The 20,211-nt window shown below is 43.6% G+C and overlaps 2 protein-coding genes and 1 long non-coding RNA gene across 6 annotated transcripts in view; 2 read left to right on the forward strand and 1 right to left on the reverse strand.

Moving 5' to 3' along the window:
* The first annotated feature begins 2,039 nt into the window (after window positions 1-2,039).
* On the forward strand, window positions 2,040-9,757 carry LOC148182933 (uncharacterized). Its single transcript, XR_015774085.1, has 4 exons — window positions 2,040-2,192; window positions 3,565-3,669; window positions 6,572-6,647; window positions 9,622-9,757. It is a non-coding gene; the product is annotated as an uncharacterized LOC148182933 (long non-coding RNA).
* On the reverse strand, window positions 6,249-17,377 carry TMEM130 (transmembrane protein 130). The gene is made up of 8 exons (XM_005522975.3): window positions 17,195-17,377; window positions 14,426-14,716; window positions 12,888-13,056; window positions 12,311-12,480; window positions 11,567-11,651; window positions 9,727-9,929; window positions 8,640-8,752; window positions 6,249-7,883 (listed from the first exon to the last, which is right to left on the reverse strand). Exons 1-8 carry the CDS (start codon window positions 17,265-17,267, stop codon window positions 7,707-7,709), a joined length of 1,281 nt encoding a protein of 426 aa, XP_005523032.3. The 5' UTR covers window positions 17,268-17,377; the 3' UTR covers window positions 6,249-7,706.
* Window positions 17,378-17,662: 285 nt separating this feature from the next.
* The window catches only part of TRRAP (transformation/transcription domain associated protein), a 74,915-nt gene continuing 72,366 nt past the window's right edge, over window positions 17,663-20,211 (forward strand). For 2 of the 4 annotated variants that reach the window (XM_014252619.2, XM_088063872.1), the window contains exons 1-4: window positions 18,279-18,354; window positions 18,558-18,632; window positions 19,192-19,342; window positions 19,711-19,760. In XM_014252619.2, the coding sequence (XP_014108094.1) occupies window positions 19,243-19,342; window positions 19,711-19,760 (150 nt within the window). In that variant the 5' untranslated portion in view covers window positions 18,279-18,354; window positions 18,558-18,632; window positions 19,192-19,242. Of the gene's footprint in view, window positions 17,678-18,267; window positions 18,355-18,557; window positions 18,633-19,191; window positions 19,343-19,710; window positions 19,761-20,211 lie in introns of those variants that run through there. The other 2 variants (XM_014252618.2, XM_014252620.2) reach the window with 2 other exon arrangements.

The raw sequence follows: 20,211 nt of genomic DNA on the forward strand, positions 1-20,211 counted from the left end.
ACAAATAGGCATCCTGCTGGTAACCAATTGAAATGTAGGAGGTAGTTAATGTCTTTCAATTGTAAGTGTCATTTGATCCCCAGGGAGACATTTAATGGATGGTATTTTCCTACTGAGAGTCCTGTCTTTTCTTTCTGTACTTCATTAGTAATAGTTCAGGGTCCTCATGTTAATAAAAAATGTATGCACTGCTTACCTGATTTTTCAAATTGCACACACTGTATTAGGAAAATTGATGTTGTTCCTACAGAATTAAATAGAATACTTTACCTTTAATTATATGGTGTCTTCCTGTCTGCAAGCAGGTTTTCCACACTACTTATTAACAAGCCAAAGAGAAGAACTGAACAGAAAAGATAACAGTACCTGAATAAAATAATGGCTTTTAGCAAGTCTTCTTGCTGTGAAAGTTCCCCCACCCCCCATTTAAGCTGTGTGGTCTGGATTGGTCTTGGGAGTCCTTCAGAATGAAGGTCCTATCTCAGGTATCTATGCGAAATGGATGCCTCACTTCTGCTGTGGAGGTGGCCCTGTGATATGAAACACTTATTTACTGAGTATGAATAATTTTATCCATAAGTGGAATCCAGTTGTTTGATAGGGTAGAGCATTAATATCCTACTGCCATTAAAGGGAAAAAAAAAATCACTTGAACTCAAAATTCCACAAGTAGAGCTACCTGGATTTCAGATTCGAAACCCCAGCTGTTTCCCTTCAAGTGTTTCTCTGGCGGGTCAGGGAGACTATACTGACCCTTCTCTCTTCCTCAGGATCCGGGTCTGGCATTCATTTTCTGATATTGTCTTGAGTGACTGCTGTCATGTTTTCACAATATTTTAACTCAAACTAACTTCCTGTCAATCTTTATGAACTCCCCAATAAGCAGATAACTGAGAAACAGAAATATCTTGCTTTAATGGTCTGACTGAATACCAAAACCCGCTATAACATGGAAATACAGAGCCTCCCAGGAACTGTTCTGTGTTGATGGGGTTCAGTTCAGAAGTGCAACTCTATGTTTGTGGCTGCAGTGCTCCTGCATGGGGCACTTGCCTGGGATGGCAGAGAACAGGCCATGCTGTCTGTCATAAATCAGTCCCCTGTAACCCACAAAAATACTCTGGATTCATTGTACGTGAATTCATTGAGGGTGGAAATAAATCTGATGGTGGCTAAAAAGGGCTCTTTTGCATCAGACATGCAGGAGCTCACTGTATATGTTCAGTGTGGTCCTGAGCACTGGGCTCTTGTGCTGAAGTGAGGATGCTCACCTTTCCATTGGCACTTCCCACCACCACAAGGAGCTGCTCCTCATGTGTTTGCACTTCCACACGTGTTTGAGTGCTCTGCTGGAGCAGAATCAAGCCACCAGTTTCAATATTGACTTGTTTTTGTAAAGTTGAGCATGTTGTGTTTTGCTACATAGCTCGTGGTGGTGAGAGAAATCCATTAAACTTGAAGTTAATTAGTATGGGAAGACTGTAATTTATTGAGATTGCCTGAATGGAAGCAAGGGCATTGCTATTTAATTAGCAAGTGCATTTGGATTTTTAGATTATTTGATCCTTTTTGATTTTATTCAAAATATTGTAAGTGCTTTGCATATAATGAAAGAAGAATAGATTAAGGAAGGACAGGCGACTGAAAAGACATTAAAAACCTATGGCATAATATTAATTTTTTTGCTATTAAGTGCATGGTTTTGATCAGATAAGAGAACTTTTATTGCTGTGGTCTATTCTCACTTTGTATCTTAATTATGCCTGAAAAGATTCCTTAAATGACAAAGTCCTAATTTATATTACCACAAAGGACTAATCTTAGAGAGTTATTAAACCAGAACACACCTGTTTGTTGCTCCTTCTGCTTCCCTATTTCTAAGACCTTCCACTGAAGTCATGGGCACCTTCAGGTGATTTCCATAAATGTTTATGGAAACTCAGCTGTGATTTATTCTGTGGGCTGCTTTCTTTGTTTTCCTTAATTTAAGTCATTGTAGATTGAAACTTCACTAACACCACTACTTCCCCAAATTAAAAAGTGACAAGGGACAAGAGGAAATGGCCTCAAGTTGCACCTAAGAAGGTTTTGATTGGATATTAAGGAAAATTTCTTCACCAAAAGCTTGTCAAGCACTGGAACAGGCTGCCCAGGAAGGCAGGGGAGTCACCATCCCTGGAGGGCTTTAAAAGGTGTGTGAATGTGGCACTCCGGAATGTGGTTCTTGGGTGGCCTTGGAGGTGCTGGGGGAATGGTTGGACTCGATGATCTCATTTCCAATGCAAGTGGTTCTAGAATTCACAGCTAGTGTCCTCCATGGTGAGAGAAGCTGCAGCTGCTCACAGGATGGACCTTGTCCCTCCAGGTCCTAATCATGCAGCCTGTCCCACTAAGGGATAGTGGGATGGGGCATTCCAGAGCACAAAATAGAGAAAATTCTCTCTGAGAAGCGCACATGTTCAGCCCATCCATCCATCCATCCATCCATCCATCGCCTCTCAGTGAGGGGCACAGGACTTGCGCTGTACAGGACAGCATTTCGGCACAGTGATGATCCCGACCTTCGAGGCGGTGATGACCCCGAGTGTGGTCTCAGGGCTGTACGGGGCGCCACCGCACCCTTGCCGCTGTTTTTCGGGACGGCGGCCGCCCCTCGTCCCGGCCTCGGCCCGGCCCGGCGCGGCCATGGCGCTGAGGCGGCTGAGGGACATCCCCGCGCGGCGGGCGCCCCCTGCCGGCCGGCCCGTGCGCGGCGGGGCCCGGCCTGGGCCCGGAGCCGCCTTGGCCCCGCGGGGAACCCCCGAACCCGCCGGGAGAAATAAACGTTTAACAGCGCCTTTTTAAACCCTCCGGGACAGATAAACCCTCTGACACAGCTTTTTAGTGCTAGCGAGTCAGGTGTTGCTTTATTCTTGCTCAAGAGGGGCGTGTGTGTCTGTGTGGCCGACAAAATTTTCTGGCCTCCACACAAGATGCTGATACAAAACTTCATCAGTTTGTATTTTTTAGCAAACAAAGAGATTAATGTTCACTCATTCCAAATCACACAATTCGTTCATTAATTAGTATTCTGTCCTCTCTTGGTCATGGATTTCTCACTGTTCCTGCTAATTTGTATTTTTAATCTTTTAGTATCTTTTTTCCCCCCAACAGGGATTTTCCAACAAATATCCTGAGTCTTTATCTTCTTCTTTACCTTCTGGTTCCTGAAAAACAACTTTATAGTCCATAAATTCTTCATTTATTGTATCCAGTTTCAACAACACATCACTCTCTCCCAGGTCTTGCTCACATTGAGGCATATCCAAGTTAGCTTAGCAAAACTTAAACTTTCCCAAGTTGTATTCCTCCAATACCTGCTCATGCTAAATTTTGCTAAATTTTGGCTAAAAGTGATTTAACACCTTGCTTATAATTAATACACTGGTTATGATTAAATAAAACAAATTAATTTAAATTAATTAAAACCATTAATTAAAAGAATAGAAAAGTTATATAATTTCCAACAGAAGGACAAGGATCTGGTAGAGCATCATAATCTTTTTAATCTCGAATTTTATGCAGGTATTTGCAGCTGCCTCTGCTTGAGCAAGCTCCATATCTCTGCACGGCTCCCTTCTGCCTCCTGTGAGCGATGATAATATCACTTCTCTGCCTCCCAAGACTGCTGTGAGTAAATGCATTAGAAAATTATTTGGCTGAGCTAGTCTTTCCCTAGTGCTCTAGTATGATTGCTCCTGTAGTTGTGACAGTTGTACAACTGCAGTATTTTATAAAACACCAGGTAGAAGCAGGGGATTCTGCCCCTGCCCTGCTCAGGTGAGACCCCACCTGCAGAGCTGCCCCCAGCTCGGGGGGCCCAGCACAGGAAGGATATGGAGCTGTTGGATGAGTCCAGAGGAGATCACCACAGTGATCAGGAACGGAGCAACTCTGCTATGAGGAAAGGCTGAGAGAATTTGGATTGTTCAACCTGGAAAAGGGAATGCTTTGGGGTCACCTGATTCCCTTACCTGAAGGGAGATGACAAGAAAGGTGAAGAGAGACATTTCACAAGAACATGTAGTGACAGGACAAGGCAGAATGGCTTCAAACCGACAGAGAGGAGGTTTAATTTTGACACCAGAAAAAAAATTGTTTACTGTGAGGGTGCTGAGGCCCTGACACAGGATGCCCAGAGTTGTGGGTGCCCCATCCCTGGAAATTCTCAATGCCAGGTTGGATGGGACTTGGAGCAACCTGGTCTAGTGCAACCATGACAGGGGTGTGGAACAAAACGATCTTTAAGGTCCCTTCCAATCCAGGCCATTCTATAATCTCATGATTCCATGATCTGCTGTGACTCTCTCTTTGTGCACACTGCTGCAGGAATTACACATGGTGGTGTTGATATGCTCAACCATATACCTATACCCAACTCTGAAAGTTGTTTCTGGAACTTTTGCGTTCCCCGTTTAGTGGCTGCAATTTAAAAATCCACATTTGTAGTGCACGGTATGCTGTCAAAGCTGAGATCTGCAGGATCTGAGCAATTTTGTGACTGCTGCAGGATGGCATTTCAGTTTCCACGGAAACTGGCACAAAAATCAAGGTGAAGTGTTGGCTGATTATCTAATAATAAAACTGAGCATTTAAATATGAAGTTCTTCACCTTCCTTTTGCTGAGAAAACTTCTGTTCCTACAGCAAATGCGATAGAGGCCTCGTGTCTTCAAACTGTGGTCACAGCTTGGGCTGTGTAATCTCCTTTCCAGACATGAAAGACAAAATTTAGCCTTGACACATTCAATCATGAAGCCTTGTCCTCTGCTTTTAAGATAAAAGGCTGATTTGTCCCCACAATTACTGAACAAACCAACACCATTTTTTATATGACAAATTACAGAGTAACAGAAGTTCTTTTGCTTTACTGTGTGTTTTTCTACTGTGCATTTCCAGAACCTCTCTGTGCTCAAATGCATTTCCTTGTAAATAATTCTCATTGCATACACTTTTTATCTGCCCACACTCTTGCTTATCACCTGAATTTAACGCTCTTTGGCTTTGCACTCACTGACTCTTGTTTTGAGTCAGTGAGTTTGATCGTTTTGCTGAACATTCCTTTTTTCAGGTCATTGATTTCTAAGGTTAACAAAATGAATCCTCCTACTGATCCTTGCTATGTCCCACTAATCTCATTGCTATATCCTGAACTGCTCAATTACCTCTTGTCTTCAATTTCAGTTGCATTTAACAAACCCACAGATCAGTCTTTTGTGCAGGAAGCACTTTCATATTGGATTCAAGAACATATTTGTGCGAATATTTCTCATACTTATATTTCAATTTGCTAAGGATGTTTAAATTTTCTTGGTTAATTTGCTTCTTGACATACCTTTTTAAGAGTGCTTTCTCCACGGCTTATTTTTTGCCAGAGACATCTTTCTTTCTAACCTCTATTCTTTCCTGCTCCTGAAGAAGTATCTTCCAGTATTTGATAGTGTTGAATTTCTACTTTGCAGCATTTTATCTTTTCTATCCTCCTGAATCATTTGACTCCTTTGCCATCCTTTCTTCACTCTAGGCAGAGAGTAAGAGCCAATATTCTTCTGAAGGACATTTGCTCTGTTTTTCTCAATAGGAAACTGGGGATTTTCTTAGGCCTGTCTTTTGTGCCTCTAAATCCATGTCCCACTTTTTTTGATGGGGAGTTGATACCTACTTTGCCAGGTTTGGCATGATCAGTTGTATCTTGGCTCAGACATGTTGAGGAGAACAGAAATGCAAAAACCCAAAGTAGCAAAGTTCATGGCCTAACCCCCATGACACTCTTTGGATCACCTGGGTATTAATTCAAAAGGGGGCTAAGCATAAGCCTTATTCCTTCCATATGATCTGTTTCAAACTCAGATGATCCAGTTTCATGTATCTATAACTGAGTCTGCTCTCCCAGATATTGTCTTTGCTAGCAGTACAATATGGAGAAGAAAGGGCTTTTTACACATTCATTAACATGTCAAGGGGTTGTCTTTAAGTGCATTACAACAGCAAGGGCCACATGTCTTTCACAAATGTAATAAAAGAAGCCCAAACTAAATTCTGGCTGTAGAAACTCCTGTGCAGTCTGTCCCAAGACTCTGTCACTCTGAACTGCATTTGCATATCAGAAATCTCTTCTTTCCAGTGCCCAAGGACCCTGCAGCCATTTACAAACCCCACTGACATCCCAGAACAAGTCACTGCCTTTGGCAGTGGCTCAGAGGGCTAGGATCTCAGGAATAAACAATAAAACTGAAGCTCTCAGGCACAGTGGCTTCTTTGCTAAAGAGAGGCACATTCTTAGCAGTAACTGAATATGGCTGAAGATAAGAGTTTGATACCAGAGCATTGAGAAAGAATACAAAGGACACCACTCCTGATCAACATGCTTGCTTAGAAATACCATTTGTCTTTGGAAGAAAAGCTGAAAGAAGTTCTGCTCTGGAAGGGACCTTTTGACAAAAACTTGGGTTTATAGGATTTGTTATCTTATATGGTCCTATTCTAATTTAAATGTATCAGGTTAATTAAGGGTCATGTAATTTCTTTCACAGAAGAGCTGAAGCTCTGGGTTCCTCTGAGGAAGCACAGAGGTCAAACATGTGAGATGAGTACCCCAAAAACCTCATGGTAAGTCCCCTCACATTCAGAAAATTGCCTTCCAATCATTTGAGAAACTATGAAAAAACCCAAGCCCACAATACCCACAATACCAATGCTTTAAGCAGAGGTGGGGAGGGTGTGTCACATTTAAAAAAAGAAGTGGACACAAAGGCACTTCTGTTTAAAAGCTTCCAGGGTACTCTGAAATTCCAGTGAGCAAAGCCTGGCTGAGCAGGAAAGTAGGTGATAGTCTGCAACAGGCATGGAGTTTATACAACCTTGAACATTGACTAGGAATTTCAATTAAATATGTATTGCTGAACAGCTTTGAGCTACTGGTTGTTGCATTTCTTGGAAGAGGACCTTTGATGGCTAATTGGGGAGTAATATGAGATAAAAAAGATGCATAAATAGCCTAAAAAAAAAAAAAAGGCTACTTTTACAGATTAGAGTCATGTTCTATTTTAGAAAGTGTTGGACGTGTGGAGGTATCTGCAGGACCAAAATACTGCTAACAGGTGAGTATGTCACCACCACTGCAGTCTGACAGAAGTCCATTAGCTTAAAAAGGGGTCTTTTAAGACAGGAAAAAAGACAACATAATTAGGTAGTCTGGTTCATTGGAAACACCTCCTCTGTTTTCAACCTGGACACATCAGGTCCTTGATAGAAGAAATACACATTCAACAGTATTTTGGGTGACTTCAATTTCCAGTAATATTGTTGTACATAGGAAAGGAGGTATGTTTGTCTTAGGCAATTTTGTCTTCAAAACAGACATCAGAAGAAACAGAAATTACAAGAGGTAGTGAATTTAGCAAACCTGCACATAAAACAATCATAAGAATAAAATGCTGCATTTACAGCTGTAAATGTACACACCTGTATAAGTTAAAAATATAAAGCTACTTTTACTGTGTTGCTTGTTCCTTTTAAGTTCAGAGAATGAAGAATTCAAGTGCTGGACCTAAAGTGGTGAACCTCATTGCATTGGCAAAACCAAACCATTCATGCAGCACCAGGATTTTGACTTAACCTAAGTGAGAAAGTTAGACAGTTAGTGCAACCAAAGTGCAATTGTGTTCTTCACAGTGTGTACATTTTGACTGGCTTGTAAAGTGGATGTAGAAGTTCATGGCTCTCCCAGGCAGCTTCTTTTGATGGTTGAAGTAAACATGATCTGCAACATACTGGGCCACAGCCTGACTTGGAATGATTAGACCAGTGCTCATCAGACAGTGGAGAAAAGTCAAAGTCAGCTACCTGGCAAAGGAACAGCACAAAGATAAGTTTTAGTTCAGTTCCCACTGGCTCAAGTCCAGCAAGAACACATTGGGTTGCAAATGGCACTTGGTCCTCAACCATTTTCACTCAGTCACTAACTTTAAATAGACTTCTGATTTATACCTGCTGTGCACATGGCTTATAGGCAGTGTCTCCAGAGATATATAACTTATATTGTGGCACAGTGTAAAGGGTATTAGGTACTTTCCAAAGCTACTTTAAAAAGCTTTATGAAAGCTACTTTTGATTTAAGAACTCATGCTTATTGCAAACACTTTTTATAGCAAGTGAAAATATATTAGAGATGGAAGGGAGCTGGAGAGGTGAAGGCCACGTACAAGGGGTAGGTAACAATTTAGGACTGCTTTAGGTAAACAAACCCCTCCTTTTTATTATCCTGTAACCTCTTGCACTGTCTCCTTTCTTTCATGTAACTACTCTGAGGTGTATCCTCTGGAATGGATATTTCAATGCAAGCATCTGCTTGGGAATATTAACAAACTCCCCATTATTATTCTGGTAATTTAGAGTTCTCTGCAACAAGCCAGAAGCATGGCTATTTCTTCTATTTGCCTACATTTCTTGGATGTTTTCATGGAACAGATCACACATACTAGGGAAATTCTCCTTCCCGTTTGTTTTTCTGGGGATTAAAGAACCTTTCATATCAGATACCTTTCATGGCTGAAAGCTAGTTAATTACTATCCCAGCTCAAAGTAAGAGTAACTGAATACCTCCACAAGATCTTTTTGTTGTGTGTTACTTCGAAAAGTTGTGTACAGCACCAGGACCAGCATCACTGAAACCAGAGCAGTGCAGAGCAGGACAAAGAAAGCTGGGTGGATTCCTAGGAAAAAGCACAAAGACACATTCCTGGAATGACACAATAATCCAGAAAGAGGCAACAGTGAGAACGAAACAATGAAGAAATTTTAGGAGTATTTTTTGAAAAAAGAAGGAATGTGCGTAAGAAGGAATAAACTTTTCAGCCCTGATCACTCCAGGTTTTTTTGGAATCTCAGGAGTGGGAGAGGGGCTTGTAAGAGTCTTTCCCTTTATGCCCTTTTTTCTCTTGAAGAGCTTAAAAACCTCCACCTAGTTATGTATGTTAGTATCTCTGTGGTACCTCAAGAAGATGGGAAGCACTCTCACTTCCGCAGCAGCCCAGAGTCTCCAGCACAGAGGATTCAGCCCTGAATGCACACCAGTGCCTTCTGGAGTGAACTGTCTTGTCTGTACTCAGCTGGCTCACAATGACATGGTGTGATCAGTCTGTGTCACAGCCTGGCTGTCCCCTGTCCTCTTCACTTGGCCACCTAACCACTCTCCCAGATGGTTTAGGGACCCAGGAGGGGCATTGACCATGCATGGGGGAGCCAGCTGGGGTCACCGACAGGGGAGACAGAGACTTGTAATGAAATGGAGGCCTAGAAAAATCTACCCTCAAAAATCCATAACTAAACTAAGCAAAAAGAATTGAGACTGCTTAATTAAGTTGGTGTTACACATATGTTTTCCTAGTTATCCTCTCTAACTACAAAAGCTGGACTATTTAAAAGGAAAAATATTTCATTTAAGTAATACAGCCTTCCCAGTGTACTTAGTATCTTCAAGACACTCTTGCGACTAAGAGTTCAGCAGAACACAAGAAGCTCAGAGCAATTACAGCAGGCACATTATAAATTCTCATTCCCCTTTTTATTCCTCTCCTTTTAGTGATCTACACCACATTTCTGAAACCTCATCTGCAGGCTGGATAGTCCACGTTCGTCCCTAACCTGTTTGGGACTCTCCGTGCTGCTCAGACTCCCTGGCTCTCACCTGCCGGCCGCACTTGGATCCCGTGGTACGTCTGCAGCGCTGTCACGCCGTTCTCCACCCTGACGCTGAGGCAATACTGTCCCGCGTCCCTGAAGGTGTGGCTGAGGTTGTAGCAGGAGCCACTGATCTCCACCAGATGGCATTTGTCACCTTCAAGTGGAATGCACTCGGATTTTATAAGCCAGCATAATGACAGTGGTGGGCTGAAACGACAAGAGCAAAAAGGTAAAATAAAAAATTAGGCGAAAACTTTCCAAAAGTTTCAGCAAAGAGCTTGGTTAAAATAGCAGAATAATTTTGAAATGAATGAAGTTAATTTAAATATAAATAAAGAAATAAGCAACTACACTGTTTGGTTTATAGCATATACCAAATAAAAAAGTTCTTTGTGATGCTTCTATAAAGGCAGGTCTTTCAGCTGAGAACTGAATACCTGCAAGGGTCATCAGGCCACTGTGTGTAGAAAATTCCTTAGTCCTTCTTCAATAAAGATTAAAGGAATATTTTTTCCTCCACTTCCAAGGGAAGGTAGTTTTTTCTTTGTCCTCACACAGAAATCACTGTACCACTGAAGCACACCAAAGACTGTTCTAATTAAAAAAACCCTGAAAATGAAACTGGAAAGAATATAAGATGAGCTCTGCACAAAGGACTAATAACTGAAAAATGTAAGTAAATTTCAAGTATTACAGCAATCCCTTACATTAACAAAAGGGGTTTTATTTGTTAGCAAGTAATTTAGTGCAATCCACTTCATTGCCATGTGGCTTCTCACCACATCTAATTGAAAGCTTTTATTTACCTTTCCAGATCCCTGCTTCAACTGATTCTTCTTGAACTCACTTTATGCACTATGGACTTTGATTCTGACAACAGACAGAGCTTTTCTTTACCCTATTTTATCAGTATTTTGTTTCTTATCTCTTTACGACATTCTTTGCTAAAGAAAACATCTTGTTTATGTGTTTAGCTCATTTTCTAGCTTTGTTTTTGATAATCCATCTCTTTGTCACAGCATCTTTATCTTAAACTCCTCTTGCATTAGTCCTGTGACTAGGAGGTCACCATGCCTACTCTTAGTGATCTCAGGTTTGCCTGTCATAGTTTTTGGCTGTTCACATTTACTGGGATGCCATCTCCAGTTCCCATTCCTGCCAATGTGCCTTTCACTTTCTGAATGCAAACGGTGCTGCTTTGTATGTTGGGACTGTTTATGCCTTTGGTAAATATTTGGGTGCTGCTACCTCCAAAACTCCAATGTGTTCTAATATTGTGACTTGAGAGAGCTTGTGCTAGGATTGAGGTGCTCACAACTCTCCTCTTTTTCATTGATACTTGCTGCATGAGGATTCTATGTCACATTCATCTTGTGGAAACCTGAACTTTGCCAGAATTGCTCCCCAAACCTATTAATCCCCTATGGGCAGTCAAGCTTTGCTGCTGTGCAACAAGGTTTGGAATATATTTCAATGTAATAGCAGGGAAATTGGTGAAGGAGAAAAGTTCAGAAAGATTTCATATGTATTTTTCCCCACTGTTTCTCTGTCTACTTGTCTTTTAACATTTCCTTTACAAAGACTGAAAAAATATAATATTTGCTTTACATAGGAGGAGTCTACTTTTCTGTAAAGATGCAGGGTCTTTCAGGCTCTTAGAGCTCATTGCATTTCAAGTCAGGAAAATGCAATATTCAACCGTAGTTTTTGGGGGGAAGGAGGTGGTTTTGTTTTTTTCAAATAGTTGTTCTGCGGGGTTCAACTGACTATTTTTAGGAAACACTGGGGAAAAACACTTAAAGAGACAATTTTGGGGGGAGAAAGAAGTTGTGTTTGCTACTCACGTGCCATTGATATGAAGGGATAAATTCAAATTTTCCATTACATGAGTCTCTCTGGAGCCCACTATGTTAATACTTCTAACAGCATCTGAGAAGAAAGGAAAAACCAGCATGTCACACTCCACATGTAAACTTGAGTTTTACTGGTTTCCCAGTGAAGGTTTGTTTCCACAGACTTGCAGATTTGAGCTTTGTCAATCACACAAATAATACTGTTTGACACCCCAAAAGGAAACCTATCACTAGAGATGTAGTAAGTTTTCTGACTTTTCGTCTGATTGCTTTTTAGTATGTATAATCAGCTTTATTAATTCTTTAAATTTTTAATTCTGTGTTTATTTACTCCTGAAGCTGATCAAATCAATGAGACTTTCCTAATGCTTTAACTAATTTAACTAATGATTTAACTAATTTATTGTTTAGGGATAGCTGGTAAAAATTGAACAAACAAATCCACCATAAGTTACCATAAATACTTTATTGTTTGAATTGAATGTGAGGCTTTTACAAAAGACTGTAAAATTGTCTGTAGATTAAAAAGAAACTGAAGATTTTATCTGTTTCCACCCATTTTTCTGCCCTAGAAGAGCACGAGTCAATTCTGCAACGGAAACACTTCACTGGATGATGTTGTCCAGTCACTGCATGTGAAACAATGTTGAAGTTGTGTTACCATGTCAAAGCTAGATTGTATCGGTACATTCAGGGCTAGTTCTGCATTGAAAGTGGAAAATGTTTCATAATTACCCAAGAGCTCCAGAGCTGTAGTAAAATCACCAGTTTTCTGCATAATTTCTCTTTCGTGTATGATGCTTCCAATTTGCTCCCATTCAGCCACGACCTTCAGATGCACTGTCCGATTCCCCAAGGAGGAGCAGTTGCAGTAGACAAAGGGTTCCTTGGTAATCTGGTAAACTCTGTGTGCAACAGGAAAAGGTTTAGAATCAAAAATGCCTTTTACCGAGTGCTTGCATACTTCTGGTTTAAAAAGGGACAAGCTCTAATATATTTTCTTTGCAGACAATGCTCCAGTGGCTGTGATTCTAATTCTACTTAATGTCCATATAAATGAGGATTTATGTCAGTGGTATTACTTATAGAACTACAATTAGTACAAGATTCAGAGTAAATCTCTCCATTTTTAATTAAAGAAACTAAAGTTAATGCTAAAAGAATTCACAAAATTGAATAGGAATAGTCAGTAAATTATGAAAACAACTTTTATAACAGGCAGACAAATTTAATTGGGATTTTTCTCTAGATGAACATCTAAATCAGAGCCATCTTGAATACTCATTAAAGCAAACAAAGTAAGCACACCTACCCATCTCCAAAATCCCAGTTGTAGACGAATGATGCTGTCTTGAAGTAATGACTTGGGTCATGAAGAGAGAAAGAAATCCGGGTCACTGTGTCCATGGAGGAACTAGGACCATGTGTGGTAACTCTGCTGTCTTCTATCTGGGCAATGGTGAGGTTCCCTGTGATAAATTCTGAAGAATAAAAAGGGGGAAGAAGAATGGCAACATATGTGACAGAAGAATGACAGCATGTATGACAGCATATATGACAGAGGAATGATAGCATGCTTCCACAGCATGCTGTGTGTGTGTATGAAAGCATTCTTTCAGATGTATTCTGACAGTCTTTCTGTGTCCTAGTCCAAGTGGTTTAGTGTATTTTATATTTATTACTCAGTGTTGTTATGTGTGTGAATGAGGCAGTGAAATGAAAATATTTATTTAGGGTTATACGATGGGTCATGATAAAATATCCAGTAGAAGTAAAGGAAATAATCCTGGACTGATTGAGCTCAATATAAACTTTTACTATTGATTTAAAAATAACCGGTATGAATACCAAGCATCTAGATTCAGAATCAGGTCAGTACACATACTCATCATGTTTGGGATAGTGGTTTTAGTTTGCTTTGTAGGGTTTTTTAATGTAGCTTTTTTCCCCTTAGTTTTAGCTGTTTCTACAGAAATTAAGATATGACTACTGTAAATTACAGATGTGCTATATATTGTGAATACAGAAAGGGGGGAATGTTTTTGTCTATGAGAGGTTCTGTGTTGGGCAATGAGTGGCAAGGACTGATCTAACCTACAAATAAAGAGGTACTATGATGAGACACTTATCAACGCATTATAAAATTAATGAGCTATTGATTGCCTGTAACAGACTCTTACCCTGTTAACAATTCATTAAATCTGGTTAACAGTTTTCTTGGTGATGCACAAATAATAATTGCAATTACTGTTGGAATGTGGCTGTCAATCCCTGTATCAGAGATTAGGTTAACCATACCAGTATTTCCAGAAAACTGAAATTGCAGTTAGCAACATTTAGAAATGCAGCCATGACTTCACATCCAATTTCAGTACACTCGGACAGAGCTTTAGAAGAAAATGTAACCCTCTGTTGTGCTGATGGCCTAAGATTTGCTGTGTCATGCAACAGGGAAAAGCAGCAGATTGTCACTGCTGATGGTCATCCCACTTTAGATCAAGAAATGCTGGGAGGCAGTAGAAGAACCATTATTTTTGGAGTCTGGGCATCACTGGCCCATGCTGATGTGTCAACTGCAGCTGCTGAAACATCTGGTTTCCAGTTCAGTGTCTCTAAGTGACAGAAGCAGGAAAACACAGACAGCATCACACTTTCTTCCTGGATGTAGAGAGACTAGAGTGTGGCTGTAATGGTACAAATTGCACCATGCAACCCAAACCCACCTTCAGCCACAGGGCTAATCAAATTCTGTTGCCAGAAGCCATATTTACACTGTCTTTTTCCCTGATGCTAGCAAGGGCATATATATACTGAGTTCCTGGAGAGGTACAGGTTGTAAAGCCATTTTACCTGTAATCTGAAGCACGGTGTTGTTTCTTACAACTGGCTGACACAACCAGCAGTTTTTGTGAGTCACCCAGACAGACACAGGGAAAGTACCAGGAAATTCACCAGTCACATTAATTACAGAATTAAATTGCTGCTCAGATTTCTCTATCAGAATCAGAGGAGCATAAATCCAGTTAAAGTGATACAAGTTTGATGTGGCATTTTCATTCTTCATTCTTAGGCTGGCCTGAACAGTAGCTTGAGCTCCCGTTGTGATGGGACCATTGTTGGTTATTTCCAGACTATACAACTCTGTGGAAATCAGAAGGAAATGAATAAACCAAACCTTGTTGTATAGAATTTTAAATTTCATTTATTTATTTATACATTTTAACTAGTCAGCTCTAGTTACGTGACTCACAGTGACACTCATCCCAGCAAAGACTTTACCACTGTGATTTTTTACCATTTAAATATCTGGAACAGAAACTGTTGTATGTGTATATGAGTTCAAATAAATAGCAGTAAGCAACATGTCAGACTGGGTCCTAGAAATGTTCATAGTATAAAACAGCTTCAGTCTAGAATATCACAAAAGCTTTGATGAGGCTTTACACCCAGAGGTGGGTGCTGGCTAGAGGTTTATTGTCACTAATGATCTAGCATGATCACTAGACTTCCAGCTACAGGAAGATGCTCAGCTCTAATCTCTGTCTTTAAAAATGTAAACTTTCAAACTCAGGTGGATTTTCATTCACTAGACTCCTTTACCAGCTCTGTTGAAAAGTTTCTCTAACTTTCCTCATAAGTAAACACAAAAATACTCAGTAAAAGCATTTTCTGTGCTATGGTCCACCTTGAATTTCCTTTTCCAGGAAAGGACCAAAAATCCCAAGGCAAATTAAAGCTGTACCATGCTCTAGTGGATGATCAGTTGCAGTCCAGAGGGGCCTGGACAAGTTCAAAAAGTGGGCCCATGGTAACCTCGTGGGGTTGAACAATCTTGAGTGCAAGGTGCTGCATCTGGATTGGGACAACCCCTGCTATTCAGGACAGGATGGGGGATGAAGGGATAGAGAAGGACTTGGGGGTACTGAGGATGAAAATCTGAACTTGAGCCAACAATGTGCACCCAAGAAAGATATGAGTCTTCACAAAAATCAGTCAGCAGGTTGAGGGAGGTGATGTTTCACAATGAGGGTGGTGAAACACTGGTTTACACCGGTTGCCCAGTATAAACATTCAAGGTCAGGTTGGATTGGGCTCTGAGCTGCCTGATCTAGTTGAAGATGTCTCTGCTCATAGCTGGGGGTTGAACTAGGTGCACTTTAAATGTCCCTTCCAACCCAAACTGTGCTATGATTCTTCAAGACATCAAGACATGAGAGGTGCAGGACCTGTGACACTGAACCAGTTCTGCTGCTCTGGATGACTCACCATAATCTTCTCTGCCATGTTTATTCAAATTACTTATTTCAGATCTTGAAACTACTGAAATAGGCAGTGTTGAGTTTTGTGGAAAAGATGCATTAAATTTTTTTAAAAAATAGCAGTGCAGCAGCATTAAAAGATGTGTATGTGTTAAACTACAAAATCAACCCCCAAGCCCCAAAATAAATGGAAATGCAAAATAGCTATGAATTTGGACAGAGCTGGGAACAGGATCTGGTTGCTTGCCTCCAACATGGAGCATGTTCCCTTATCAGAGCTCTGCCTGATCTCCTCTCATCAGCAGTGCTGGGCAGAGCAGCAGAACTGTGGGATTCTAATGCAGGTGCCTTTCCTTATCCTCCCTTTCAGCAGCCACAAGACTGCTACCAGGGACTTGAATCTTTGACCTTTAGAAACTGCATTTCTCACTCATCCATGACCTCTAATATGAAGCGAGCATTGGGGCCAGCTAACTCCTGTCATGGCTTTTCTGCACCCTTCAGCTTGGGGTGGGATGAAAGGGATGGCATTTGTGCCTGCATTTTATTTTACAGATCACAGGTGCTGAACAATTCTAGAGGCAGAAGAACAGTGAGAAATTAACTGTAACACTACTAGCTGAGAAAGAGCTCCACTGTTCCCATTTCGCAGCACAACAAATGGCCCTGAGTTCAGTTTTTTGAGTTAAAAGAGAAATGCTTGTGATTTGATGAAATCTGGCAGGGGGAGGTTTCATGTCTCTAGAAGATTCAGGCTGTGCTCCACTCGGAATTCGGGCAAAAAATAGCTGACTACCTCATGCTTATCTAGCACTTCTCCTTGGAGGTTATCACAGTGTTTTACAAATCAGGGCCATACCGGCCCGACAGCTGCAGCAGCTGGAGGTTCAGTGGCTAACCCAAGGTCACCCAGGGACTGACCGGCACAAGAAGACACTCCATCCAGGGATGAATCCCGAATCCAATTCAGGGATTTCTCCTGCCTTTACGACCCCTCTCTGCAGAATGGAGCTCTGTGAGTCCCACAGCGAGGGACAGCAGCTGCCCAAGTGCCCCGTGACCCGCGGTGCGGGGTCAGAGGAAGCAGAAGTGCAGCTTTTGGGTTGGAAGTGCAAAGCAGACCCCCCGCTGCCCGGGATACCCCACCTTCACTGCAGGCACAAAGATCGCAGCGCCTGAGAATAAAGTCTGGGGTGGTGGGAGCGTGCTTCCATCCCTCGTCACATCTATCAGGCTCGGGCAGGGAACCACCCCCACTCGTGATGCAGCTCACTCCTGAGGTCTGAGCCCTCGCCCCCGCACCCTGCGCCCCTCTCCCGCTCCCCTGCGGCGATGCCAGCGCAGACCGGCGGCCCCTTACCTGCGGCCGGGGAGAGACCCTGGCCGAGCTGCATCAGCAGCAGCAGGAGCAGCGCGCAGAACAGCCACCGCATGCTGTTCTCGGTGCCGCCGGGGCCGGCTCTGGAAGCGGGACCGGGTCTGGCCGCACTGGGGCCGCGCTGCCCCCGCGGCACTGCGGCTCCTGCGCCGCGCCCCCGGGACGCTCCCCCGCGGCAGCGCCCAGCCCGCCTCTCCCGGGGGCAGTTCCTGCGGGATCGCGCTGCCAGCGCCACCGGGCTGCAAAGCCGCCGCCGGTGTAAACAAATAGTCAATGAAAACCACAAATGCCTCGCATCTGCCGAGGGAGCGAGGTCACCCCGGAGCGTTCGGGAAGGGGTTTGTGCTGCTCTTTGGTTGCGACAAGCACATATAAAGTATTTCTGCGGTGGCGCGGGGATGCCTCTGCCAGGGGCAGTTCGGCTGCTGTTACCGGTTCCGAAGCGCTCGGAACGGCCTGTAACGGGTGCGCTGCTGGAGAGAAGCGAGAGCGAAACCGCCGGAATGTGGTTTTCTGGTGTTCTTTTTTTTGTCGTTTTATTTTGTTTTTTCCTGTTTTGTTTTTTATATTTTGGTTTTAATTCGTTTACTTTTATTTTTTTAATTTTCTTAAACTCGGCATTCGAAGCTCTTTCTCACTCCCGGTCGCCGTTCTGTTTCTTGTGGCGGAGCAGTGTCGCTGCGCGCTTCGCTTCCGGTGCTGCCGCCGCTCGCCCGGGGCACCGGCGGGGCGGGGTGGGCCCTGCGCTGGCCGAAGGCACCGGCTGCGGCCGCCTCTGCCCCGGTAACTCCTCGCTCGCTGTTACCGGCGGCCGCGGCGTCAGCGGAGCCTCCGGGGACGCTGGGACGGGCGGGGCTCGCCTCAGGCAGCGGCCGCTGGCAGCGCTGGGGACAGGCGGCTCTGGTGGGGCGGGCCCGGGCGGGGCCGTGCGGGGGTCGCGGGGCCGGCGAAGGGAGCGGGCGGTGCCGCGGGGCTGCGCGCCCGCCTCCGCCCGGGGAGAGGCGCGGGAGGCGGCACCGGGAGGAGGCGGCCGGAACTGAGCTCGGGCGCTTCCGTCGCGCCCATGCGCTGCCGGCGGCCTCCGGGAGCAACAAAGGAGGGAGCCGGGGGGCCGCGGCCGGGTGGTCCCGGGGAGCCGTGGGGTGAGGAGCGCGGCGGCGGCGCCCCGGTGGGGCCCGGGCCTGGGCGCGGCGAAGCGGGGCGGGGGGAGGCGGGACCGGCGCGCCGCCGGCAGGAGGGAGCGGCCGGAGCCCCGCCGGAGGGCTGGGGCCGAGCACGACACCGGGAGGGCTGAGGGACGCGGGGGAAGCAGCGCTGCGGCCGCTCACGGTGCCCGTGTTCGCAGGGCGGAGATGGGCTCGGCGTGATGGCGCCCTGGCAGCGGGGAGCGACCCGGGCGAGCAGCGCTGCGGCGGGGAAGGTGAGGGGCGCGGGGTCCCGGGCTGGCTCGGCCGGACCTGGCCAGGAGCAAAACTAACGAGAAAACCCCAGGGGAGGAGGGAGGTCGCCGGTCTCTCAAGCCAGATGTGACTTTAGGCTTCTTTACGAGCGAGACGGGCAGCTTGTGGCGGCAGGACAACTGCGGGCGCCCCTGGGAGCGAGTCCCGCAGGGATGTGCCCCAGGGTAGCTGCAAGTTTGGGATCTGGCTGGGGCGGAAGGCAGAATGACAGGTGTGCGGTGTCGGGAGCATCCCTGAGCCTGGAGCCTGCTGCTTGCTGGGAGACAGGAAATCGGGAAAAACACGTGAATGCTTGTGCTGTGAAGAGCCCAATAACTCCTTTTATCTATTAGTGCAGTCCTGTCACAGTGAGTGCTGTACATGCTGTACATGTATTTGTAAGCCTAATTCAGTGTTACAGTTGTTCTTTTTGGGAAAGGTGGTCCTCTTCAATATGTCAGAAGAATGGATGTAGGCGATGTGGATAGCTGCTGTTAACAAGCCATGCAAACTAACAAATACTTCTGTATTCCTTTGTAGGTGTGTTGGTCTTGATTTTATGTACTGAAAACCGATCCTTCCTTCTCCAAGATGGCATTTGTTTCAGCACAAGGGCCTACGGTGGTGGACCAAACCACTTTGATGAAAAAATACCTTCAGTTTGTGGCTGCTCTGACAGATGTCAATACACGTAAGAAACTTTCTTCTTATTGAAAATTGCAGCTCTTCAGTAATTTGTTTCACAAGTGTTGCAGACTTGTTCAGGCAGTTGATAAATGAGACAGTGAAATCTGTCAAATTCACTTTGAAATTTGTTTGAGTTTTGATTTTTGAAGAAGCAAGATGATGAGAAATACTTCCATGAGCCTAAGTGAGTGAGCTGTGTGTGTGTGTGTGTGTAGTTATGTGGTGGTTGTTTGAGAGACCTGTGTGTCATATAATTGGGCAGTGATAGCTAAACTGATAAGATCTGATTGCTTCTTTGATCAATGAGCCTGGTGTTTTCCTTCATGATCTAGTTTTATACTCACATTTTTTTTCTTGAATTTCCATTTTCAGCTGATGAAACCAAATTGAAAATGATGCAAGAAGTCAGTGAGAATTTTGAGGTAAATAAAAAGATAACAACCCTGAGCAACAAAACCCCAGCAAAAACCCACTAATGTTCTGCAGTGTATTAATTGAATTTCTGATGTTATGCAGTTAAAATATTAATAGTAGTATCCTATGACATAAGATTTATATGGTTACAAGTCATTGATTTTAGGTTGGTATTTAGGAATTAGCCAGGTTGTTGAAGAATTACATTTGGACTTAGCTTTCATTGACAAATCTTTATTCATCAAGCATTTAAATAAAAGTGAAGTAAGATATTTTTCTTCTATTTTTTGAATGCTATGAAATGTCTGCATTTAAAGCTTTCTTTTATTTAGTTCAAATGTGTATTGTGCCATTGTGAAACAGAGGCCCTTCTGATTCCTCTGAGTATCCCGTGGTGTGGAAGTGAGAGAGTTGTCAGATGCAGAATCTGACATCAGGAGTGGAGATGTCTCCAGTGAC

This window comes from Pseudopodoces humilis, chromosome 18 (genome assembly GCF_049639895.1).
Source record: "Pseudopodoces humilis isolate 2021_Gansu_Grassland_sample_001 chromosome 18, ASM4963989v1, whole genome shotgun sequence".
NCBI lineage: Eukaryota > Metazoa > Chordata > Aves > Passeriformes > Paridae > Pseudopodoces > Pseudopodoces humilis.